This window comes from Chiloscyllium plagiosum, unplaced genomic scaffold (assembly GCF_037043375.1).
Source record: "Chiloscyllium plagiosum isolate Xiang-an unplaced genomic scaffold, Cpla_swu_hap1 HiC_scaffold_5, whole genome shotgun sequence".
Lineage (NCBI taxonomy): Eukaryota > Metazoa > Chordata > Chondrichthyes > Orectolobiformes > Hemiscylliidae > Chiloscyllium > Chiloscyllium plagiosum.
The window spans coordinates 36,040,174-36,067,798 of NW_028270143.1; the positions used below are offsets into that span (position 1 = coordinate 36,040,174).

At 42.9% G+C, this 27,625-nt stretch overlaps 1 protein-coding gene and 1 long non-coding RNA gene across 2 annotated transcripts in view; one reads left to right on the plus strand and one right to left on the minus strand.

Moving 5' to 3' along the window:
* The window catches only part of LOC122549768 (aryl hydrocarbon receptor-like), a 191,888-nt gene extending 188,259 nt beyond the window's left edge, over window positions 1–3,629 (minus strand). Inside the window, exon 1 of the mRNA XM_043689763.2 lies at window positions 3,306–3,629. Within this exon, the coding sequence (XP_043545698.1) occupies window positions 3,306–3,361 (56 nt within the window). The 5' untranslated portion in view covers window positions 3,362–3,629. The remainder of the gene's footprint in view (window positions 1–3,305) is intronic.
* LOC148149907 (uncharacterized) overlaps window positions 1–27,625 on the plus strand; it is a 100,734-nt gene that overhangs the window by 55,590 nt on the left and 17,519 nt on the right. Inside the window, exon 3 of the long non-coding RNA XR_015757173.1 lies at window positions 2,316–2,441. This is a non-coding gene — a long non-coding RNA (uncharacterized LOC148149907). The remainder of the gene's footprint in view (window positions 1–2,315; window positions 2,442–27,625) is intronic.

The following is a 27,625-nucleotide window of genomic DNA, read 5'->3' on the forward strand; positions in this document are numbered from 1 at the left end:
ATATTCTCTTCCACACTTCATCCGTAGTTATTGCTCTTTTGCCTTCATCTATTTTATCATTGCAGCTGAAAGCTCCGATACCATTTTCTGAAATTCCTTACCTGAATCTTACCATCTCTCATTTTCTCTTCCTCTGACTTGGATATTTTTCAGCAGCCTTTCCCTGCTCTTTAACTTCATTCCTTTTGCTTGCAATCTTGGGATGGTTTCTTCAGTTAAAGGGACAACCTGAAGATAGTCATTTTTGTACAAAAGTATGTTGTCCCTGCCCTGTGTTTGACAGGCCCACCTTCCTGCAGTCATTGTCCTTTAGAATAACTAAAGCAGGTTTCCTCCACTGCTACGCAGAATTTATAGTATGCATTTGCTAAATACTAAGTTCTGCAAAATTTTATGTTCAGCAACATAAAAGACTATATTAAAAAAAGGTTTCTTATCTTCAATACCTGTTTACCAATGATAATGAGAAAAAGCATGGGAGACTAATTGGGCCACCTGGCCTGTTTCCATGATCCATATCTTATGAAGTTGTCACCAACAATCTACATTATCTTGCCCCCTTCGATAATGGAGGCAGCCAAAACTCCCCTCAAGAATGAGATGCTTCTCGTCAAATTCTTTACTATCCAATAACAGGACAACAAGAACTGACTGCCAAAGTGAAACCATATGACCATTATTTTGCTTCTTCACCAAAAGTACTTTACTGAACTCAGGCACCCATCGCTCTCATTGCTCCCAAATACTATTCCAGAAAACTATTTAAAAGTCACATTCAAATTCAGCAAAACACTATGGTTGATCATGATGAATTTAAAAAGTAATCATTTCAAATGTTTTCACTGAGCTAGTTTCAATTTTCTGGCTCCATTTAATCTAATAAAAGTAAATAATTTATTTTGTTTGAAATTAGTCATAGCATCAGAATGCAAAATATTTTTCGTTTCACGGAACAGAGGAAAAGCATATAAAACTGGGAAAGAAGTAACTTTTGCATTATTATCTCCAGTCATCTTTCTCTCCCGAACTATTTAAAACACCACATGAAAGATAAATCTATGGATTTAATTTTATGTACATCCACACTCAATAGATGAAAAATGTATGCACATGTGGTAAGATTTGCGATGGTCACAAAAAACTTTTCAAAAAACTTGCATTGTTGCACATTGGACTATTTCCAACATCATTATTAACAACAATAGTAGATTCATATGTTAAACTGAAAGCCTTATAATGGTTTCTCAGTACAGCTGCCAACTTCTGTCCTTTACCATAGGTGGCACATTTCCAATAAATCAAACCGGACTGGCTTAACAGATATAAAGCATATAGACATTCTCTTGCTCTTGCAAAGTACTAGTTGAGGGTCTACAGTGAGAAATTGATTTACATAAAAAATTAAAAACAATAACAATTTAAATCAATACTGTATCTTTCATGTAGAAAAATGTCCCAAAGGTGCTTTACAAGTATAAATAATAGCAAAATAGATGTTGTATCAAATAATTAGGTATTTGGAAAGGAGAACAAAAACAATGAAACTGGATTTTGAAAACGTACAATCTCTTAGCATTTAAGGAAAAATCAAACATACGATGGGAAATCTGATAAAACAGAGCTTTATGTATTTTTAAAATTGCACATCTATCAGACATTAAAATTAGAGCCCTCTACAATTTTATCTTGAAGTGTAAATGTATCAGGATGCGGTCTATCCCTTTCCCTATTTGCAAAGAAGTTGACAGCCAATTTCAACATAGGAAGGACACAGCAGTCTACTGTGCATCATTGCCTATAAACTAAAGGCAGAGTTTGTTTTAAAAAAAGTTAAACCATAGAAAGAGATTCTGTAACTGCAGGTTAATTCAGCTGTTTAATCAAATACGATTACACTTCATAAACTGTAATGGCTTAAGCTAAATTAGCAAAGTGATGTCAATTTTCTAACTTTGTTTTCAAAGAAAGAGTCTGTATCTGCCTTTAACCGAGGTGTCCCATGTGTACCATCTGTCATTTCCGCCCAATCTTAGCAATACAGATGGAGCGAAACACGTGGAGGAGTACAATCAGTGGCTGAAAAGTGATAAAAATATTATACATTTTTTGAAAGTTTTAACCAATGCACTTGGGAACCAGGAAAGTGCATTATCAATACTGAAACACTTCTGTCTTATCACTGATAGAATCAGCACTACTAAAACATATTAATCATACATCTGGAAAACAATTATAAGCAATAGAGTCATTAATGATAAATATAGCACTCTACTTGGGGTGAATTCTCATCTATTTCTTTTTGTATCACACTTTAGATATTTAAATGATGGATGCAAATTTAAAATCTCAAACAAGGTCTACGTTGTTGCATATACAGTACTGCGGTGGTTCCAATGATGTCACGATGAAACTTCCCCTCCTCCACACACACAAAGGAGAAGGTAATGGTGACATCATATCCAAATATAACTTCTTTTTCAGGAAGATGACATAACATAAGCCCCCAAAATCACCCCCAACCCTCTCCACAGACTCTCAGCCCATCCCCTTCCTCCCACTTCTGCAAACCCCAATGCTCCTCCATTGTAATGCATCACAATAAGGAATTATCGTTTACTCATCTTTGACTTCTAATGCTTTTACAATCTAACAGTTGTATAGAGGGGTGAGGAGAAAAGGGACAAACACACCGCAATTGGTCTGGCTGGTGAAAATCCACATACAATGTAGTTTAAAAACGGTTAAATATTTGTTTTGAAGTGTACTACACAGTACTCAAGTTACACGTAACATTCCAGTACTGCTATTGCTGAATGTTATACTCAATTTGTATATATACTAGCAGCAAACAAGGTTTCTATTCTTTCACTTCAGAGAGGACACTAGTGTGGCAACAATACTGCAGCTATTATGGGTTATTATTTTGAACATGGTTTCGGATTAGATTTCAAGAGTACATGGTGAGTGTACTGCTCACCTGTTATGCATACGAACTTTTGTATAATTTTTGGTTTTAGTTTTGACATACTAAACTTCCTGGGAATTTTTTTTCCGAAGAATGTTTACATATTTACAACAGTTCTAGCCACCGTGAGATGAACAAGATAAATTCCCAACTTTCCCAGAGGCTGTTCAGCCCGTACTGAATTAACAAATCGAGACCGTTCTTGCGACTGTCAGACTGACCTCCTCCAGCGATACCGTTTTGTGACTTGTAACTCGTTCAAAGTCCCTGACAATAGCAAACTGACTACGGCATCGGGAGTTACACTCGCACTCCACGGTGACCTCCAACAAAATCATACCTTTTCTGAACAGGCTTTCGCCTCTTACGGCTTGCGTAGATACTGCTGCTGTTCATCCTCAGCGAAGGCGCAGCAAAGCTTCTCCTCTCGGCCTGTACCTTCGGTAAACCTTTCCCCAGGAGTCACAGTTTACGGCGAGTAACACGAGTTAATCCAAGAAGGAACAACATGCAAGGCGGTGCGGACCTCTTGCGCCTCGCTCTCCTCTCCACACACACACACAGAGACAGACACACACAGACTTCCTCCTCATGAGACACAGGGGGGCGGGGGATTGCACAGGCGGCTGCGGCCGCTCGATGGAGCAGCAGAGCCAGCACAGAGGGCTCCCCGGGGAGGGGGGCGGGCTCGCGCTGTCCTTGTCCCCGGGGGGGGGGCTCGCGCTGTCCTTGTCCCCGGGGGGGGGGGGGCTCGCGCTGTCCTTGTCCCCGGGGGGGGGGGGGCTCGCGCTGTCCTTGTCTCCGGGGGGGGGGCTCGCGCTGTCCTTGCTCCCGGGGGGGGGGGGGGGGGGCTCGCGCTGTCCTTGTCTCCGGGGGGGGGGGGCTCGCGCTGTCCTTGTCTCCTGGGGGGGGGGCTCGCGCTGTCCTTGTCTCCTGGGGGGGGGGCTCGCGCTGTCCTTGTCTCCTGGGGGGGGGGCTCGCGCTGTCCTTGCTCCCGGGGGGGGGGGGCTCGCGCTGTCCTTGCTCCCGGGGGGGGGGGGGGGGGGCTCGCGCTGTCCTTGCTCCCGGGGGGGGGGGGGGGCTCGCGCTGTCCTTGCTCCCGGGGGGGGGGGGGGGGGGGGGCTCGCGCTGTCCTTGCTCCCGGGGGGGGGGGGCTCGCGCTGTCCTTGCTCCCGGGGGGGGGGGGGGGGGCTCGCGCTGTCCTTGCTCCCGGGGGGGGGGGGGGGGCTCGCGCTGTCCTTGTCCCCGGGGGAGGGGGCTCGCGCTGTCCTTGTCCCCGGGGAGGGGAGGTAAGGTTGGCTGTGGGGTGTGGGGGCTGAGCTCCCTGAGTGGGTTGTCAATGTTGTTCACTTTCTTGAAGCCAGTGGACAGCCCTTAGCTCCTGCACTGAGTACTGTTCGCCCTGGGGGCACCGCTCTTGGCACTCTTTTCCCCCCTTCCCCGGTGCGCAGCTCTACCCGCGGATAACCGAGCACGCTGTAAGCCCGGGCCCGTCTCGGCTCGGTTTGGAATCAGGCCCAGGCTGCAATCTCTTCCTGTCGGCTGGGCTGGTCTGGCCTTGCCTGGCCCGGCCCGGCCCGGCCCGGCTGTTGTACGTGTGTACCGCCGGCAGGGCAGGGCATGGAAAATCCAGGCTTGCTGCTAGTGTCAGTGCAGCACACCGCCCCCCAGCCGCTGTATGTGAGAGAGCACCGAGAGCTCTGCCCGGCTCCGGCAACACCGTGTACACACCCCGCCAGATACAGAGAGAGAGAAAGCATATCGCAAAAATCACGTTCAATTTTCGTGCTTTCAGAAGCTGAGAATGATGTTAAACAGATAGATTGGAACCAACGCTTTGTCAGCAGTTCAACTCTCGCAAATAAACCAAGACTTGCATTTACATAGCGACTGCACAGCCTCAGAACGAAGCAAAAGCGGATGAATGATTTTTGTTGTAAGATATAGTTACCATTACAAAAGTTAAAAATCACAAAACACCAGATTATAGTCCAACAGGTTTATTTGGAAGCATTAGTTTTCAGAACATTGTTCCTTCATCAGGTTGACAACCACCTAATGAACGAGCAGCGTTCCGAAAACTAGTGCTTCCAAATAAACCTGCTGGACTTTAACCTGGTGTTGTGTGATTTTTAACTTTGTACATCCCAGTCCAAAACCGACACCTCCAAATCATGACTACCATTAGAAAAGGTTTTTTTTCCATGGTTGTTGCCACATTGTCCAGTTTCTACTTTATTCATTTTTACTTTATAAATGTTATATATTTCAATGTGAACATCCATTATTCTTTTAAACTTGAGGGAATATAGGCTTAATAATTACATTGTGGACAATCGGCAAATTTTCTCAAAAGGATGTATAGCCTTTCCCAGTACTAAAATCAAAACTACAAAGTGCTCCTATGTATGAGCTAACCCAAGGTCTCTACAATTTCAGTAAGAGTTACTTACAATTAAACTCCCAATTCCATTACAATAACAGCTAACATACTTGTTTCATAGAAACTTAGAAGCAGGAGTAGGCTGTTCATCCATTTGAGTCTGCTCAACTATTCAATAAAATCAAGACTGATCTGATTGCGTTTTTAACTTAACTTTCTTCTCCTCCATAAACTGTGACTCTATTAAAATCTGTCTCACCCAGCCTTGAATAAATGACCCTGCAATGGATACAGGCCCAAACTGTTCAAACGTTTTTCATAAGACAACCACTTCTTATAGGAATTAGTTGAGTTAACCTCTGAACTGCTTCTAATTATATCGTTACTTAAGTAACAAGACCAAAACCATTCACAGTACTGCGGATGTGGCCTCACTAATGTGTTACATAGCTTCAACAAAACATTCCTTCTTTTATATTCCATTTCCTTTGCAATAAACAACAATTTGCCTTCCTGATCACTTTCTGTACCTTAATTCACTGTTTTTGAAGAGTTACCTTATAGAGGTTTATAAAACCATGAGGGGCATGGATAACAGTAGATACATAAGGTCTTTTACCCAGGGTAGGGGAAGTCCAAAACTAGAGGGCATAGGTTTAAGGTGAAAGGGACCTAAGGGGGAACTTTTTCATGCAGAGGGTGGTGCATGAATGGACTGAGCTGCCAGTGGAAGTGGTAGAGGCTAGTACAATTACAACATTTAAAAAACATTTGGATCAGTACATGAATAGGAAAAATTTAGAGGTATATGGGCCAAATGCTGGCAAATGGAGCTAGATTTATTTAGGATATCCGACGATATCAGTTGGCCTGACAAGTTGGACAAAAGGATCTGTTTCTGTGCTGTATATGTCTATGCTCTTTGTACCAGGGGACCCAGATCCGTCTGTACCTAAGAGTCCTGCAATCCCTCCCCATTTAAGTGATGTGCTGTTCTCTATTTTCCTCCCAAAGTGGATGAGTTCAAATTTTCCTCTCTTACTTCATGTGCCTTTTGTTTTGCCAATTCTTTTAAACTATCCCTTTTCAGACAACTTGTGTCCTCTTCACAATTTACTTTTCATCTATCATTGCATCACGAACAGTCTTAACAATCATTAGCTTGGTTCCTTCACCCAAGCCTTTGATAAAATAAATTGTAAATAATTGTTGCCTCAATATTAATTCCTTGGGCATACCAGTCATCCTGTCAACCCAGAAATTATCTATTTATGCCTACTTTCTGCTTCTTCTTAGACAAACAGTCCTCCATTAATGCTACTGTGCTACACCACACTCTCAGCACTTGTATTGCATTGTAACTTAAATGTGGCACATTGTCAAGTTCCTTCAGGGAACACAAATATGGTAAATGCACTGGTTCCCTGTATATATGCCATTTATTACTTTCCGAAAGAACCATATTAAATTAGTCAAAACTGATTTCCCTTTCACAAAACCACGTTGACTCTCTTATTGCATAAAGATTTTTGAAGTGTCCTGAAACAATCTCCTTAATAACAGATTCCACCGTTTTCTCCATGACAGCTGTTAGTTCCCTGATTATTCTCTCCCTCCTTTCTTAAATAGTGAAGTAACTTTTGCTGGTTTCCAAACTAATGGTACCTTTCCAGAATCTGGGGAATTTTGCAAAATTGAAACCAATGCATCTACTTTCTCTGCAGCATTTCTTTTAAAACACCCTCAGATGTCAGGGCTAGAGGACTTAGCAAATTTTAGTTCTAATAATTTTGTCATTATCCTTTCCACAATGATTTCAATTGTTTTAAGTTCCTCTTTCCCTTTCACATTCTAACTTACAATTATTTCTGGGATGTTATTGGTAGTCTCCACAGTTGAAAAATATCTATCAATGTATCTGCCGCTTCACAGTTTTTCATTATTAATTCCCCACATTCACTCTAAAGGATCAATACTCATTTTGCTTACTCTTTTCCTGTATAAATATTTGTAGTAACTCACCTTTATTCTTTATATTTGTTGCTAGTTTTCTTCAGTACTCAAATTTCCCTTTCCTTATACTGTACATCCTTTACTCAACCTTTGCTGTTCTATATTATTCTACATATATTGTCTTATATTATTCTATGTATTGTTCTATATTATTATGGGAGAAAGTGAGGACTGCAGGTGCTGGAGATCAGAGCTGAAAATGTGTTGCTGGAAAAGCACAGCAGGTCAGGCAGTATCAAAGGAGCAGGAGAATCGACGTTTCGGGCATGAGCCCTTCTTCAGGAATGAGGAGAGTGTGCCAAGCAGGCTAAGATAAAAGGTAGGGAGGAGGGACTTGGGGGAGGGACGTTGCAAATGCGATAGGTGGAAGGAGGTTAAGGTGAGGGTGATAGGCCAGAGTGGGGGTGGGGGCGGAGAGGTCAGGAAGAAGATTGCAGGTTAGGAAGGTGGTGCTGAGTTTGAGGGTTGGGACTGAGACAAGATGGGGGAGGGGAAATGAGAAAACTGGAGAAATCTGAGTTCATCCCTTGTGGTTGGAGAGTTCCTAGGCAGGAGATGAGGCGCTCTTCCTCCAGCCGTCGTGTTGCTATGGTCTGGCGATGGAGGAGTCCAAGGACCTGCATGTCCTTGGTGGAGTGGGCGGGGGAGTTGAAGTGTTGAGTTAAGGGGTGGTTGGGTTGGTTGGTCTGGGTGTCCCAGAGGTGTTCTCTGAAACATTCCGCAAGTAGGCGGCCTGTCTCCCCAATATAGAGGAGGCCACATTGGGTGCAGCGGATGCAATAAATGATGTGTGTGGAGGTGCAGGTGAATTTGTGGTGGATATGGAAGGATCCCTTGGGGCCTTGGAGGGAAGTAAGGGGGGAGGTGTGGGCACAAGGTTTGCATTTCTTGTGGTTGCAGGGGAAGGTGCCGGGAGTGGAGGTTGGGTTGGTGGGGGGGTATGGACCTGACTAGGGATTCACGGAAGGATTGGTCTTTTCGGAATGCTGATAGGGGAGGGGAGGGAAATATATCCCTGGTGGTGGGGTCCGTTTGGAGGTGGCGGAAATGATGACGGATGATACGATGTATATGGAGGTTGGTGGGGTGGTAGGTGAGGACCAGTGGGGTTCTGTCCTGGTGGCGATTAGAGGGGCGGGGCTGAAGGGCGGAGGAGCAGGAAGTGGAGGAGATGCGGTGGAGATGCGGCACACTCTCCTCATTCCTGAAGAAGGGCTCATGCCCGGAACGTCGATTCTCCTGCTGCTTAGATGCTGCCTGACCTGCTGTGCTTTTCCAGCAACACATTTTCAGCTATATTATTATGTCCAGGTCAGGAGCTGAGTGACCCTGGTAGAACCCAAACAAAGCATCAGTGAACAGGTTGTTGCTGTCTAAGTATGACTTGATAGCCCTGTCAACAATGACTTGCATCACTTTGCTGATGAGTTGGAGTAAACTAATAGGACAGTAATTGTCTGGGTTGGATTTCTATGTTATTTTCTGGTCAGGACATACTTGGTTAGTTTTCCAAATTACTGGGTAGATGTCAGCATTATAATTATACATCTTTTCTCGGGGTGCAGCTAGTTCTACGACTCAAGTTTTCATTACAATTGCTGGAATGTTATCTGGGCCACAATCTTTACAGTATCTGGATTCTTCAGCCATTTCTTGATATCGCATGAAGATAATTTTAAGATAATTAGCATCCTTTTAATAGCTACTGGCTTAAGATAGCATGTCCATTGATCCTGTCATTGTATCCAGTGCATCATGCACTATTGTCTGCAAGATTCCACCAATAGGCTTCACTTCGTATGAAAGCAAGAAGATTGTCATTAGCATAACTGCTGGATGTTAGATAAAAAGCGCGGTACTTGTCTTGGCTCAACAACAGAAATCAATGATCAGTTTCATAGTTCACCTCTAAGAACTGCATTTAATTTTGGGACCACTAACATACAAACCACACTGGCAGCCCACCTGTTCTGAGAACCAAAGGCTAATGCTATTTTGAGGCCTGACTTCTATTTAAATAGAACTGGCAAGTTGCCCACCCCAAATAGACAGGCTGATGCAGATCATTGAATTCAAGCCAATATCTGGCAACCTGGATGGCAGCAGTGTGGATCAGATTATCAGATTTAGGATTTGGAGAATTGGGCAAGTGTCTCCTCAGGAGACTATTTTATATATATAAATATATATATATATATATATATATATATATACATAAAATCATACATATAATAGAAAAAATCTACTATTTTACATAAAATTGTAAGTCGAGAACACAAAGTTTCAAACTCAAAATTTAGCACTGATAGCGACAGTTCATATAAAGAGTGACCTCAATGGAATGAACTTCAGGATACAATAGCAAAAGCAGGAATATTTGGGAAGATTTGACAGACTTTTTAGATGCATCAGCAAATAACCTCATTGAAGGCAATACAGTGAAGGTTCACTAAATTAGCCTGTGGGACGTGAGATTTTTCTATGATGGGAGTTTTAGTAAATTGTGTCCATAGTCTCTGCAGCATAGAAAATGAGGGGTGATTTCATCGATATGTACAACACTATGAAGGGGTTTGACAGAGGAGACGGTGAGAGATTATTTCTCCTAGTTGGGGAATGTAAAAAGACAGGAGCACAGAGTCAGGAAATTGGGTTGCTTATTGAGGATTGAGATGAGGAGCAATTTCTTAAATAAACAGTTCTGAATCTTTGGAATTCTCTTTTCCAGGAGGTTGTGGAGTCTCCATGGTTTGTATATTTAAGGCTGAGATAGACAGATTTTTGCTCTCTCAGGGAATCAAGGGCCATGGGGAGAGGCCAGGAAAGTTGAGTTAAAACCCAAGATCAGCCATGACTATATTGAATTAGGGAATAGGTTTGATAGTCTACATGGCCCATGTCTGCTCCTTTTTCTTGCATTCAACCGTAAACATCATGTGAAGATTGATTATTTGTCTATCAACAGCTCCATTACATTGTAAGTTCTATTTTTAAATAATATCTCCCTTTTTTTCTCTATTTTCCTTGATTATATTACTTCCCAAGAAAGTACATAACTCTCTTTTAATTTCTCAACTGAGTCATCAAATGCACTTACAGCCAACCTTAAAATCAGAGTTATAATGATTAGGAGTTCTTCCACTATTGATATTATTAGGAAGTTTGCAAGAGAATTTTTATAAATTCAATGGGACACTTCTTTCTTAGTTGAATGCAAGTCTCATAAACCTTCATCATTGTACTCCTGGTAATGATATTTTTCTGAGGCTATGCTGTTATTAGGCAGCTTTGCATTGTTAACATTTGAGTAAATCTGAGGACTATCTCGGGCATTCTTCCATATTTTGGTGGATACCCCTGAAATAAGAGAGTGCAAAAGGCTATTTGTGTTGTTTTTGTTTCTGCAGGGCCACCTATCTTACCCCAATGTTATGACAAGAAATTAGAAACTTTGTGAAAATGTTACTTACCTCACACTCTGTGCCCCCTTCCTATTTCCCCCTACACCTGCCCATTAGGTAAAACTCCACTTATAATTTCTACATTATACATAATTGACAATGCTCAGCAAATAGAGTTGTATAGTCTGTAGCAAAGAACAGGCTGTTGATCCAACAGGTCTATGCTAGTACATACGTTCAATTCAAGCTTTCCCTCAGCTCTGTTTGTCTAACCTTATTAATATATACTTCCAATGCCTTCTCTCTCAACTTCCACTTAAATGCATCTATACAATTTGCCTCAACTACTGTGTTAGGACTTTCCATTCTTAACACTCTCTGAGAAAAAAAATCTCCTAAGTACCCTAATGGATTCATAGAACAGTACAGTACAGGCCCTTCAGCGCTTGAGGTTGTGCTGGCTTTTTATCCTATTTTAAGATCAGACTAATACATACCCTTCATTGTACTAACTTCCATGTACCTATCCAAGAGTCACTTAAATGCCCCTAATGTATCTGACTCTACTACCACTGCTGGCAATGCATTCTACCCACCCACCACTCTCTGTGTAAAGAACCTACGTCTGACATCTCCCCTAAACCTTTCTCCAATTACCTTAAATTATGCCCCTCATGATAGACATTTCCGCCATGAGAAAAGGTCTCTGTCGATCCACTCTATCTATGTCTCTTAACATCTTGTACACCTCTATCAAGTCACCTCTCATCCTTCTTCACTCCAATGAGAAAAGCCCTAGCTCCCTCAACCTTTCTTCATAAGACATATCCTCCAGTCCAGAAAGCATCCTGGTAAATCTCCTCTACATCCTCTCTAGAGCTTCCACATCTTTCCTATAATGAGGCGACCAGAACTGAACACAATATTCCAAGTGTGGTCTAACCAGGACTCTTTAGACTGCAGCATAACCACACGGCTCTTAAACTCAATCACTCTGCTAATGAAAGCCAACACACCATACACCTTCTTAATAATCCTATCAGCTTGGGTGGCAACTTTGAGGGCTCTATGGACATGGATCGCAAGATCCCTCTGTTCCTCTACATTGCCAAGAATCCAGCTGTTAATCCTGTATTCTACATTCAAATTTGACCTTCTAAAATATATTACTTCACACTTTTCCAGGTTGAACTCCATCTACCACTTATCAGCCCAGTTCTGTATCCTGTCAATGCCTCGTTGCAACCCACAATAACCCTCCACGTCATCTGCAAACTTACTAACCCACCCTTCCAATTCCTCATCCAAGTCATTTATAAAATCACAGAGGTCCCCTAACCGATCCCTGGTCACTGAGCTCCAGGCTGAATACTTTCTATCTACTGCCACTCTCTGTTTTCTGTGGACCAGCCAATTCTGTATCCAGACAGACAGGTTTCCCTACATCCCATGCCTCCTTACTTTGTGAATGAGCCTACCACAGGAAAACTTATCATTTGCCTTGCTGAAATTCATGTACACCACATCCACTGCTCTACCTTCATCAATATGTTTTGTCACATCCTCAAAGAATTCAATAAAGCCTGTGAGGCATGACCTACCCTTCACAAAGCCATGCTGACTATCTCCAATCAATCTATGGTTTTCCAAGTATTCATTCATCTTGTTTCTCAGAATCCTGTCCAATACTTTGCCTGCCATTGATTTAAAATTGACTGGTCTTTAATTCCCAGGATTATCCCTAGTCCCTTTCTTGAACAAGGGAATAACATTTACCACCCTTCAATTGTCTGGTACCAGTACAGTGGACAGTGAGGACGCAAAGATTATCACCAAAGGTGCGGCAATTTATTCCCTGGCTTTCTGTAATAACCGAGGGTATATCCCATCTGGCCCAGGGGATTTATCTATCCTTATATTTTTCAAAAGTTTCAGCCCATCCTCCTCCCTAACATCAACCTGTTCTACCACATCAGTCTGTTTCATGCTGTCCTCAGAAATTTCAAGGTCCCTCTCAGTAGTGAATACTGAAGCAAAGTAGTCATTAGGGACTTTCCCTACTTCCTCCGACTACAGGCACAAGTTCCCTCCACTATCCCTAATCGTCCCTACCCTCACTCTGGCCATCTTCTTGTTCCGCACATAAGCATAGAACGCTTTAGGATTTTCATTAATTCTACACCTAAAGCTTTTCGTGCTCCCTTCGAGCTCTCCAAAGTCCATTCTCCAGTTCCTTCCTGGCTACCTTGTAACCCTTTAAAGCCCTGTCTGATCCTTGCTTCCTCAACTTCAAGTTAACTTGTTTCTTCCCCTTGACTAGATGTTCCACATCCCTTGTCAGTCAAAGTTCTTTCAACCTACCATCCCTTCCTTGCCTCAGTGGGACAAACCTGTGCAGCATTACAGCAGGTGCTTCCTAAACAATCTCCACATTTCTGTATTGCATTTCCCTGAGAACATCTGTTCCCAATTTAGGAGCCCCAGTTCCTGCCTAATTCCCCCTCTCCCAATTAAATACTTTCCCATACCGTCTACTCCTATCCCTCTCCATGACTATAGTAAAGGTCATGAAGTTGTGATCACTATCAATGAAATACTCTCCCACCTAAAAATCTGACACTTGGCATGGTTCATTGCCAAGCACCAAATCCAATATGGCCTCCCCTCTGCTCCATCCAAACAATTTGAACTAAGTAGGTTCCAATCAATATTTGGGAAGTTAAAGTCACCCATGGCAATGACCCTGTTACATCTGCACATTCAGTAATGATTCTGAAATATTGACTCTAGCTTTGGAGTTGCTCACAAGTGGAAGCATATTCTCTACAGGTACCCATCAAACCCTCTCATTATTTTAATGTCCAGTCACTTTTTAGCTTTCACTGTTTAAAAAAGAAAAGCCCAAGTCTGATAAATTCTCATTCATACTACATTCGTAGTTCAGCTATCATTTTTATGACTTTTGTTGCACCTTCCCCAATGTTTGTGTATCCCTTTTTAGTACGTTGAGATAAAAAAAACTGTTCACAGTATACTGGGATGTTCTAACCATGTCTGATATATCTTTTCTGCTTTTCAATTGAACATCAGTGTTAGTTTTGCTTCATTGTTAATGGCATGGGTCATGACTTTTAATTGATTTATGTATCTCTACCCATAATCCCTTTGCTCCTTTGCCCCATTCTGCCATTGATTATTCAAGCATTATGTGACCTTCTTACTCTGCTTACTCAATGCTAAATTTCACACTTGACTGTTTTGAAATTATTTGTCACTTATATGTCTATTACACATCTTTATTAATGTTTCACAGAATTTGCTGCATTCATCTTTTGTAAGAACTACATCACTCAAATCCAGCACCGATCCTTGAGACAAGTTGCCTTCCACCTGCTGCCAGTCTAAGTAGCTATCATTAATCCTGATTCCCTGTTTTCTGCATTACAGCCAATTTATGACAGATTCTGCCAACTTGCTGTTGACTCCACATTTTTTGACTTTAGCCATGAATCCACCATGTGGTATATTATTGAATGCCTTATAAATATCCAAATGCATTACATATATTCATTAGCTTCCTATTACTTCAAAGAGTTCAGAAGGTTACTTCCCTTTTGAAGTCAATGCTTTACAATGTTGTTGGTTTCTGGATGCTTTTCAATTGTGTCTTTGAGTAAAGTTTCCAATTGCTTTTCAATTGTAATATTATTAAGACAGTTAGTTAGTTCAATTTTCTGCATATCAAAGGAGGCAGGGTGCAAATTAAGCAACTGAAATTGTTACTCAAATGAATTTTGCTGCACTGACTTAATATTGATGTTTAATTGTTATTTTAATAAGGATGATTTATTGTTCAGAGCTTAATTCATACAATTTGATGGAGTATTATTTATCTGTTCTCTGAACATTAGAAAATATAAAAAAGCTCTGGTTAATGCCAGAAATTATTAGCGTATTAAAAATTCAGCCTGTGGCCAATGTAGTGTTACTGCACAGTGTGCACAGAAAATCATGGTCCAAATATATGGAGTGGAGGAACATTAATAGCAGTGGTCTTTGGTGCCTAACACAAGAGATATGTTACAATAGAACCTATAAAAATATACTACTAATGTTTGGAAACAAACCTAGGATGGCCTGAAATGTTATATGAGCAGTGTCAAACATACCTAAATCCTAGGTGTCAGTCTGATGCAGACTGGATGGGTATATGAATAGGAAGGGTTTGGAAGGATATGGGCCAGGTGCTGACAGGTGAGACTAGATTGGGTTGGGATATCTGGTCAGCTTGGATGAGTTGGACTGAAGGGTCTGTTTCCATGCTGTAATTGTCTATGACTCTATAACTCTATAACCCTATATGTCATAGGTCCATATACACGCTAAGCCACAGAAGAGGCATAATTTAGACAGAACACAGAAATCACTCAAGAAAAGAGTCACATCAGCAGATTGCAGTCATAAACAGTAGTGGACAATAAAGTAAATAAAAGAGGAGGTGGCATTGCAGAGCCCATCATGTGGGTATAATGACAAAGAACAAGACAGCATAGGAATAGGCTCTTCAGTCCTCCAAGACTGCGCCAACCCATTTTTCCCTTCTGTACTAAAACTGTCTTCACTTACAGGATCCATATCCCTCTATTCCCTTCCTATTCATGTATTCATCCACGTGTTTTTTTAATGCTGCTATTGTGTCTGCTTCCACCACCTCCTCTGGTAATGCATTCTAGGCACTCACCACCGTTTTTGTGAAAAACCTGCCTCACACATCTCTTTTAAACTTTTCCCCCTTGCGCCTTGAATCACTGTCCCTGAGTAATTGATCCATCCACCCTGGAGAAAAGTCTCAGACATTCCACTCTATCCATGCCATTCACAATCTTAGAGACTTCTATTAGGTCACCCCTCAACCTCCTGCATTTCAAAAAAAAGCAAATGCAGTCTATCCAACCTTTCTTGATAACTAAAATCCCCATGCCAGACAACATACTGGAATAATCCTTTTCAGTACCCTCTCCAAAGCATCCACATCCTGCTAGTAGTGTGATGATCAGAACTATATACAATATTCTAAGTGTGGCCTAACTAAAGTTTAGATTTAGTTTAGATTGCTCTTCAGCCCAACAAGTCCACACTGAAGGGCAATTTAGCATGGCCAATTCACCTAACTTGCACATCCTTGGATTGTGGGAGGAAACTAGAGTACCTGGAGGAAACCCATGCTGACACAGGGAGAATGTGCAAACTCTACAAAGACAGTCGCCTAAGGCTGGAATATAACCCAGGTCCCTGGCACTGTAAGGCAAAAGTGCTAACCACTGAGCCATCATGCTGCTCTTCTATATTCTGTATTCATCTTGCCAACTCACCCCCAATACCACGTGACTTCATATTTTGTACCAGTCTGCCATGAGTGACCTTGTCAAAGGCTTTACTGAAGTCCATGTAGACAGCATCAATTGTGTTTCCTTCATGAATAATCTTCGTCACCTCCTCAAAAAACTCACTAAAATTAGTGAGATATAACCTATCCCGCACAAAGCCATGCTGTCTATCATTAATAAGTCATTTGCTTCTCAATGCATATAGATCTGGTCCCTGAAAATCTTTTCCAATAATTTCCCTACCACTGACATGTGACTCACAGGCCTGTAATTGCCAGAATTATCGCGGCTACCCTTTGTAAAAGGCGGGATAACATTGGCTAATCTCCGGTTCTGTGGGACCTCACCTGTGGCCAAAGAGAATGTAAAGTCATCTATCAATGCTCCAGCAATTTGTTCTCTTGCCTCCCTCAGTATTCTGGGATAGATCCCATCAAGACCCTGGGACATATCTACCTCAATACTTTTTAAGATACACAACAGTTCTTCCTTTTTAATAGCAACGTGACTTAGAAAGTCGACACTCCGTTCCCTGAGATCGTCCTCCATCAATTCATTCTCTTTGGTGAATACTGACACAAAGTATTCGTTTAGGATTTCACCTACCTTTTCTAGTCCCACACATAGTCCTTGAGTGGGCCAACCCTTTCCCTAGGTGGAAGTGGGTACTGCAGATGCTGGAGATCAGAGTCAAGATTAGAGTGGTGCTGGAAAAACACAGACGGTCGGGCAGCATCCGAAGAGCAGGAAAATCAACATTTTGGGCAAAAGCCTTTCATCAGGTATGAGGCCCTTTCCCTGACTACCCTCTTGCTTTTTATATATGTATGATAAAGGGATATGTTTGCAACCACCTTCAATCCGAATGCCAAGTGGTGATCCCTCTCAACTTCCTCCTGAGATTGCCTACATCATATTTTTCAATTTAGTCAATCTAATATCAAGAAAAGCTTCATCTGGAAATAGCAAAGTCTATGGTTCCCAACAACATGCCAGCTGTAGTATTAGAGATTTGCGCTCCAGCACAGTCTGCATGTAAGCCAAGTTATTCCAGGACAGTTGCAACATTGACATCTATCTAATAATGTGGAATATTGCCTTGATATGTCCCAAAACGTATATCGGCTCTGATTGTGTTAATAACTGCACAGTCAGCTCATCATCCACTATGTGCAAAGTGATGGAACACTTCATTTAATTCAGCACTAACCTGACCACTGATGCTTAATTTGGTTTCCTTTGCCTCATTGCTTTCTTCCAAACATGGACAAGAGAACTTATTTCCAGGAGTGCAATAGAACTGCATTTAACCTAAAAAGCATTTGACCAAGTGGAGCATCAATGAACCCAAGCAAAATGGTAGTCGGTAAGAATTCGGGGAGAATTCTCCACTGGCTGGAGTCATACACAGCAAAAAGTTGTGGTTGATGGAGGCCAGGAATCTCAAATCCTGCAGGAGTTCCTCAAGGTAGTATCTCAAGCAGAACCACTGTCAATTTCTTCATAACTGATCTTGTTTGCATGGAAAGAAGTGGGAATGTTTGTACATGATTGTATAGTGTTCAGTTCATTCATAACTACTCAGATACTGAAGCAGTCCAGGTCTATATGCAGCAAGATCTAGATAAAATTTTGTTTGAGCTCATAAGCTGCAATTAACATTAGTGCATCAAGTCTCATGCAATTAGTTTCTCCAACAAATGACATTCTAACCACGTCTCCTTGACATTCAGCAGTAGCATCAAGTTCCTGAACAAGTTAGAGGCCAGGAATACTGCAGCGAGTAACTTATCTCCTGACTCCCAAAGCCTATCCACAATCTATAGGGCATATGTCAGGGGTGTGATGGAATACTCCCCATTTGCTTGGATGAGTGCAGGTCCAACAGTGCTTGAAGCTTGACACCATCCAGAACAAAGCAGCCTACTTTATTGGCACCATATTCACAAATATCCATTCCCCCACCACCAACACGCAGTATGTACTTTCTACAAGATGCACTACAAAAATTTGACAAAGATCCTTACACAGCTCTTTTCAAGCTTACGTCCACTCCCATCTAGAAGGAAAATGGCAGCAGATACATGGTAATATCATTACTTGCAAGTTGCCCTCCAAGCCATTCACTAGTCTGACTTGGAAAGATGTCACCGTTCCTTTGCTGTTGTGAGGTCAAACTCCTGGAATTCCCTCCCAAAGGGCATTGTGGTCTACCTACAGCACATAGACTGCAACAGTTCTAAAAGGCAGCTTACCACTACCTTCCCAACAGCAGCTTGGGATGGGTAATAAATGTTGTCCAGTCAGCAATGCCCACATCCCATGAGTGAATTTTAGATAAGACAACACCCTAAGGTCATGATCAACCAGAAACATAACATGCCACATAAATGCCATGACTATTAAAGCAGGTCAAATGTTGGGTATTCTGTGATGAGCAACTGACCATCGCACTCACCAAAATCTATCTGCCATTTGTAAGACACAAAAGCAGATTGTAATGGAATACTATCCACTTGCTTGAATGACCATAGTTCCAACAATATCCAAGAAGCTTGACATGATCTGGAGCAAAACAGCTTGCTTAATCATCACACAATCCAACAGCTTGAACATTCACTTCTTATACATTTGGTTCGCTATGATTGCAGTGTCCACCATCTGCCAGATGCATTCTAGCAATTCACCAAAGCTTCTTCAATAACACCTCCGACTTGAGATAATAGTTTGCCAAAGTAATCGTGCAGTGATCCTTCCTGAAGTTAAGATGTGGAGGAGCTGGTATTGGACTGGGGTGGACAAAGTTAAAAATCACACAACACCAGGTTATAGTCCAAAACGTTTACTTGGGAGCACTAGCTTTCAGAATGCTGCTCGTTCATCAGATAGTTGTGGAGCAGGACCATAAGGTGTAGAATTTATAGCAAAATACTTAAGTGTCATGTAAGTAAAATGATTTATTGAACAAATCTCGATTGTTATTAAGTCTTTCATCTTTTAGAATGGATTGCAGGTTTAGGTTCATTAATATGTAAATTCCAGAACTTCTTCTTAGTCACATTCTCGAGATAACTTAAGGTTTTATAAAAAAACGTTGACATCTCAGCTCAGACAATGCATTAAAGGTGAGAGGTTAAAGTCTGTCGGTATCCCAATCTTGAGTCAGACTAGTTCTATCTCCACAGTGGAAACTATAAAATATTACGTGGATTGATTGCCTGCAGATTGTGCATTGTTTGAGCAAAGTAAAATGTATCTGCAAATATAATTCTACAAGTACAAATTCAACCCATAGATTTATATGTGTGCACATGCATGTGAGAGAGAGAGAGAGTGAGTGTGTGCATGTGAGTGTGTGAGTGTGAGTGCACGTGAGAGAGTGTGTGGTTGCGTGTGTGCAAGTTTGGTAAAGTGTGTGTGTGAGTGTGATGGAGTATAAGCCTGTGAGAGAGAGAGAGAGAGAGTGTGTGTGTGTGTGTGTGTATGTATGTTTGTGTGTGTGTATGTGTATAATGTAGCGGGGTCACCTGTAGAGTGACATGAACCCAAGGTCCTGGTTGAGGCCATTCTCATGGGTACCGAACTTGGCTATCAGATTCTGGTCAGCCACTTTGTGTTGTTGCCTATTCCAAAGTCCACCTGGAGGATGGTCATCCAAAGATCCGAGGCCAAATGTCCCTGACCGCTGCAGTGTTCCCTGACTGGGAGGGAACACCTCTGGCTGGTGATTATTTTGGGTATCCATTCAACCGTTGTCATAGTGTCTGCTTGGTCTCGCCAATATACATGCCTCAGGGCATCCTTGCCTGCAGTGTATAAGATAGACAACGTTGGCCAAGTCATATGAGTACCTGCCCCATACAAGGTGGGCGGTGTTCCCATGTGTAATGGTAGTATCTGTGTCGACACTCTGACGTGTCTTGCAGTAGTTGCCATGACAGGTTTGCATAGTCTTGTGGTCGATGTTGTCTTGAAGGTGGGGCAATTTGCTGTGAACAATCATCTGTTTAAGATTTGGCAGTTGTTTAAAGGCAAGAAGTGGAGGTGTAGAGTAGGTCTTGGTGAGGTGCTCAACCTCATCAATTATATGTTGCAGGTTGTGAAGAACATGGTGTAGTTTTTCAGCGCCCAGGAAGTACTGACAATGAAGGGTACCTTATTGATTGCAACCTGTGTCTGTCTCCTGACGAGGTCATTCCGGTTTCTCACTGTGGCTCATCAGACCTGGCAGTCGATGAGTTGAGCATCATATACTGTTCTTATGAGGGCCTCCTTCAGCACCTTCAGATATCCGTTACATTCCTCCTCATCTGAACACATCCTGTGTATGTGATCGGCGTGTCCATAGGGGGGTGGCTGTTTTAGTAAGTTAGGGTAGAAGCATCATGAGGTTATCTGTGGATTTGCGGTAGAGTGAGGTACTGAGGTGCCCATCCTTAATGGAGATGCAAGTGTCCAAGAATGAGACAGATACTAAAGAGTAGTCCATGGTAAGTCTGATGGTGGGATGAAACTCATTGATATCACTGTGCAGTTGTTTCAGTGACTCCTCGCCATGGGTCCAGAGGAAGAAAATGCTGTCAATATACCTGCTGCATTGTGTTGGTTGGAAGTCCTGTGCAGCAAAGAAGTCTTGTTCGAACTTGTGCATGAAAATGTTGGCATATTGGGGTGCAAATTTGGTCCCCATGGCTGTTCCATGTGTCTGTATGAAGAACTGGTTGTCAGAGGTGAAAACGTTGTGATCGAGGATGAAGTGGATGAGTTGTAGGATGGTGCTCAGAGACTGGGAGTTGTTGGTGTTGAGTACTGAGGCTGTTACCGCGATACCGTCATTGTGGGGGATGCTGGTGTAGAGTGCTGAAACCTCCATTGTGACGAGGAATGCTCTCAGTTTGACTGGTCCATAGGTGCTGAGTTTCTGTGAGAAATCTGCAGGCAGTCAGTCCATGTAATATTTTGTAAATTCCACTTTGGAAATAGAACTAATCTGACTCAATACTGGGATACAGATAGACTCTAACCTTAACACCTTTAATGCATTGTCTGAACTGAGATGTCAACTTTTCTTATAAAACCTTAAGTTATCTCGAGAATGCGACTTAAAAGATGTTTTGGGATTTGCATATTAATGAAACCTACAACCCATTCTAAAAGATGAAAGACTCAGCAACAATCTAGGTTTGTTCAATAAATCATTTTAGTTGCATGACACTGTAATCTTTTGCTATAAATTCTGTGCCTAATGGTCCTGCTCCACAACTTTCTGATGAAGGGAGCAGCACTCCGAAAGCTAATGCTTCCAAGTAAACCTGTTGGATTATAACCTGGTGTTCTGTGATTTTTAACTTTGTCCTGAAATTAAATAATACAACATATGTCTGCCTAAACCCCAGATGATGCATTGTTTAAAGAAATTAAAAAGTCATAGAGATGCTTTATTGAACATAATGTTGAAGTTTAATAGTTAACATATCTTTGTGTTATTAAAAACAAATCCTGTGCACTTTAGGCATATGTTTCTAATTAACAGCAAATTCCAACCTTGCAAAAACGTAAAAGGTTGTTGAAGTAATGTTTGAACATAGCCTTCTTATAGAGAGCTACTCTAAGCAAACAGCCAATGAGGAAAAACAAAAAAAAGTGTTCATGACCTTGCAGGTTTATATATTTATGCATTTCAGTTTCAATAAAACATCTCATGAAACACAAGATTAAGTAGCGTAACTAATCAACTGACAGAAATTGCCTAAATATGGATATCTTAACAACATTGAGGCTGTTTTGACAACTTTGTAATTTCAGTACAATCAGTATGTGAGTAGGGAAGCCAAGTCAGCAGTCAGGCTGCAGACCAAAATTAATGCTGAGGATACAAAAAAAAGACCGCTACCAGCACAGCCATGTTGTAATCATAGAATACAGCCAACCAAGTCTATGCCAACTCCCCGCAGAGCAATCCAGTTGGTCCCACACCCCTACTCAAATTCCATAACTTGGTGAGTTTATTTTCTTCAAATACCCATCCAGTTCCCTGTTGAAATTATTGATAATTTCATATTGATGATCATAAAATTGCTGCACAAGCAAGTTAAAGGCCAATCTTCACCTATTGCTTTCAAATTGCCATCAAGGCATGCTTTGCGTCCAGTAGGGTATTTATACCTGATGCAACAATATTTTGGTTAGATTCTGTAACCTAAGAACAAAATTTGGGAATGTAGTACTGAAAGATGGACGTTTATTTCAGCTGCTAATGTATACATATAATACAGTCACAGGCATTGAACTAACATTAAGTTATTTGGTTACAAATGCTTCCATCAGCATGCCATGCTTCACATGTCCCCAGTTAATATGGAGGTTGAAACATTTAAACCCTCAGGTCAGGTTGCATGCATGAAATAGTGATTATGTTATGAACATGTTTCTTAAAGACATACTGCATACCAACTGTGAAATATAACACAACAGCTTTTATCACATTCCCCATTCCCTTCACACCCTTACCATCCCATCACCTTTATGGTGCACAAGAACCTATTGAGCATTCCTGAAACTTTATTGCTGGAACAGCACAGCAGGTCAGGCAGCATCTAGGGAACAGAAGATTCGACGTTTCGGGCACATGCCCTTCTTCAGGAATGAGCAGAGAGTGTTCAGCAGGAGAAGATAAAAGGTAGGGAGGAGGGACTTGGAGGAGGGGCGTTGGAAATGTGATAGGTGGAAAGAGGTCAAGGTGAGGGTGATAGGTCGGAGTAGGGTGGAGGCGGAGAGGTCAAGAAGAAGACTGCAGGTCAGGAAGGCGGTGCCGGGCTGGAGGGATTCGGCTGAGACAAGGTGGGGGGAGGGGGGATGAAGAAACTGGTGAAGTCCAAGTTCATCCCCTGTGGTTGGAGGGTTCCCAGTCGGAAGATAAGACGCTCCTCCTCCGACCGTCGCGTTGTTGTGGTTTGGCGGTGGATGAGTCCAATGACCTGCATATCCTCGGTGGAGTGGGAGGGGGAGTTGAAATGCTGTGCTACAGGGTGATTGGGTTGGTTCGTCCGGGTGGCCCAGAGGTGCTCTCTGCATCGCTCCGCAAGTAGGCGGCCTGTCTCCCCAATATAGAGGAGGCCACACCGGCTGCAGCGGATGCAGTAGATAATGTGGGTGGAGGTGCAGGTGAATCTGTGGCGGATATGGAAGTTTCCTTTGGGGCCTTGGAGAGAAGTGAGGGGGGAGGTGTGGGCGCAAGTGTTGCACCTCCTGCGGTTGCAAGGGAAGGTGCCGGGAGTGGAGGTTGGGTTGGTGGGGAGTATGGATCTGACAAGGGAGTCGCGGAGGGAGTGGTCTCTACGGAAAGCTGATAGAGGAGGGGAGGGAAATATATCCTTGGTGGTGGGGTCCGTTTGGAGGTGGCGGAAGTGACGGCGGATGATGCGCTGTACATGGAGATTGGTGGGGTGGTAGGTGAGGACCAGTGGGGTTCTGTCCTGGTGGCGGTTGGAGGGGCGGGGCTCAAGGGCGGAGGAGCGGGAAGTGGAGGAGATGCGGTGGAGGGCATCGTCGATCACGTCGGGGGGGAAATTGCGGTCCTTGAAGAAGGAGGCCGGCTGTGTTGTGCGTATTTTGAACTGGTCCTCCTGGGAGCAGATGCGGAGGAGACGAAGGAATTGGGAGAATGGGATGGCGTTTTTACAGGGGGCGGGGTGGGAGGAGGTGTAGTCCAGGTAGCTGTGGGAGTCGGTCGGTTTGTAGTAGATGTAAGTAGGACTACACCTCCTCCCACCCCGCCCCCTGTAAAAACGCCATCCCATTCTCCCAATTCCTTCGTCTCCGCCGCATCTGCTCCCAGGAGGACCAGTTCAAAATACGCACAACACAGACGGCCTCCTTCTTCAAGGACCGCAATTTCCCCCCCGACGTGATCGACGATGCCCTCCACCGCATCTCCTCCACTTCCCGCTCCTCCACCCTTGAGCCCCGCCCCTCCAACCGCCACCAGGACAGAACCCCACTGGTCCTCACCTACCACCCCACCAATCTCCATGTACAGCGCATCATCCGCCGTCACTTCCGCCACCTCCAAACGGACCCCACCACCAAGGATATATTTCCCTCCCCTCCTCTATCAGCTTTCCGTAGAGACCACTCCCTCCGCGACTCCCTTGTCAGATCCATACCCCCCACCAACCCAACCTCCACTCCCGGCACCTTCCCTTGCAACCGCAGGAGCTGCAACACTTGCGCCCACACCTCCCCCCTCACTTCTCTCCAAGGCCCCAAAGGAAACTTCCATATCCGCCACAGATTCACCTGCACCTCCACCCACATTATCTACTGCATCCGCTGCAGCCGGTGTGGCCTCCTCTATATTGGGGAGACAGGCCGCCTACTTGCGGAGCGATTCAGAGAGCACCTCTGGGCCACCCGGACGAACCAACCCAATCACCCTGTAGCACAGCATTTCAACTCCCCCTCCCACTCCACCGAGGATATGCAGGTCATTGGACTCATCCACCGCCAAACCACAACAACGCGACGGTCGGAGGAGGAGCGTCTTATCTTCCGACTGGGAACCCTCCAACCGCAGGGGATGAACTTGGACTTCACCAGTTTCTTCATCCCCCCTCCCCCCACCTTGTCTCAGCCGAATCCCTCCAGCCCGGCACCGCCTTCCTGACCTGCAGTCTTCTTCTTGACCTCTCCGCCTCCACCCTACTCCGACCTATCACCCTCACCTTGACCTCTTTCCACCTATCACATTTCCAACGCCCCTCCTCCAAGTCCCTCCTCCCTACCTTTTATCTTCTCCTGCTGAACACTCTCTGCTCATTCCTGAAGAAGGGCATGTGCCCGAAACGTCGAATCTTCTGTTCCCTAGATGCTGCCTGACCTGCTGTGCTGTTCCAGCAATAAAGTTTCAGCTTTGATCTCCAGCGTCTGCAGACCTCACTTTCTCCTATTGAGCATTCGCCATTCTGTGCAACTGCTCTTTGTCTGATGCACTATAAGGATGGGGGTTTATAGCGTGAATGTGAAATTGTGCACAGTTAAGTATATTGTCAGGTGTCAAGCACGCTGATGTTAGATGCTAAGCAGAAAATGACCATAGCTGAGAAAACTAACCCATGTGACTAGGTTCTCATGAAGGAAAGGAGAATGAATATCCTACAGCTGAAAAGAAAGGATACAAAGATAGGTTTCAGAAGCTAGCAACAGTGATGCAGCTGTTTCTGTTACTTAAGGTAACTGATTAACCAGACCGAGCTGTACAGTGAACAGGCTTGTCACAGAGGGGTCAGATAAAGGTGTTTCTGAGGGATCCATTCTATCAAGACTGTCAAGAGCAGAGCTGACAAAGTTTTGCAGATGGGTGCCATTTTGGTGAAGAGTGTGTCCACGTAACATGGATTGGTTCAGAGCAGTTATCAGATGAGAATTAATAGCTAACCTCACAGGAAGATGGGCTGGACTTCTGCAAAAGGAAGTTCAGAGCTTTGCAGGACCTTGTGGCTAAAATTGATGCTAGAATATACAAAGGATATTTTTGAGCAAATTGTGAAATTTATCTTTGTGCCATTTAATGTCAAGCATAAGAGCACTTTACCTGAATGCTCATAGCATTCAAAACAAGTTAGATGAGTTAACAGCACAAATCATTGTGAATGAATATGATTTAGTAGCCATTACAGAGACATGGTTACAGGATGGTCACAACTGGAAGGTAAATATCCAGGGCTATCAGACTATTCAGAAGGACAGACAGGAAGATAAGGAAGGAGGTGTAGCTGTGATATTCAAGGACAACATCAGGACAGTGCTGCGAGATGACATAGGTTCTATGGAGAATAAAGCTGAATCCATTTAGGTGGAAATTAGAAATTCTAAGAAGGAAATGTCACTGTAAAAATGATACAGCAATTATCATGGGGGATTTTAATCTACATGTCGATTGATCAAACTAGCTCGGTCAGGATAGCCTTGAGGAGGAGTTGTTGAGTGTACCGCAATAGTTTTCTTGAACATTATGTAATGGAACTGAGAAGGGAGCAAGCTATCCTAGATCTGACCCTGTGTAATGAGACAGGAATAATTAAGGACTTCATAGTTAGGGATCCTCTTCAAATGAGTGATCACAGCATGGTTGAATTTAGAATACAGATGGAGAGTGTAAAGATAAAATCCAATACCAGGGTCCTGTGCTTAAACAAGGGAGACTACAATAGAATGAGGGAGGAGTTGGCTAAAGTAGACTAGAAACAAAGATTTTATGGTTGGACAGTTGACGAGCAGTGTTAGATTTTCAAAGCAATTTTTCAAAGTGCTCAGCAAAAGTAAATTCCAGTGAAAAATAAGGACTTTAAGAAAAGGAGCAATCTGCCATGGGTGTCTAAGAAAATAAGGGAGGCTATCAAATGAAAGGGAAGGCATACAAAGTGGCCAAAAACAGCAGGAAACTAGTAGATTGGGAAAACTTTTAAAGGTCAACAGAAAGCCACAAAAAGAGCTATAAAGAAAAGTAACATAAAACATGAGAAAAAACTAGCACAGAATATAAAGACAGCAAAAGATTCTATAAATATATAAAACAAAAAAGAGTGGCTAAAGTAAACATTGGTTCTTTAGAGAATAAGAAGGGGCTTTTAGTCATGGGATATAATGAAATGGCTGAGGCATTGAACAGGTATTTTGTATCGGTCTTCATAGCAGAGGACACTAATAACATGCCAATAATTAACAAAGTGACAAAAATAGGTGAGGACCTGGAAGCAATAGTTATTACGGAAGAGATAGTATTTGGCAAGCCAATGGAGCTAAGGATAGACAAGTCTCCTGGCTCTGATGGAATGCATCCCAGGGTACTAAAAGAGATGGCGGCAGAAATAGCAAGTGCACTGGTGGTAATTTTCCAAAATTTGCTGGACTTGGGGGTAGTCCCAGCAGATTGGCAAATAGCAAATTTGATGCCACTGTTTAAAAAGGGAGGTAGACAAAAGATGGGGAATTATAGTAGGGAAAATGCTTGAGTCTATTATCAAGGAAGAAATAGCAAGGCATCTCAATAGAAATTGTCCCATTAAGCAGAAGCAGTATGAGTTCATGAAGGGCGGGTCATGCTTAACAAATCTTTTGGAATTCTATGAAGACATTATAAGTAAGGTGGACAACAGGGACCCAGTGGATGTGGTGTAACTAGATTTCCAAAAGGCCTTCGACAAGGTGCCACACAAGAGATGTTGCATTAGATAAAGATGCATGGTGTTAACATATAAAGTATTAGCATGGATAGAGGATTGGTTGACTAACAGGAAGCAAAGAGTGGGGATAAATGAGTGCTAGTCTGGCTGGCAATCAGTAATAGTGGTATATCTCAGGGATCAGTATTGGGACCACAATTGTTCACAATTTATACAGATGATTTCGAGTTGTGTATCATGTGTAGTGCGTCAAAGTTTGCAGATGATACTAAGATGAGTGGCAAAGCAAAGTG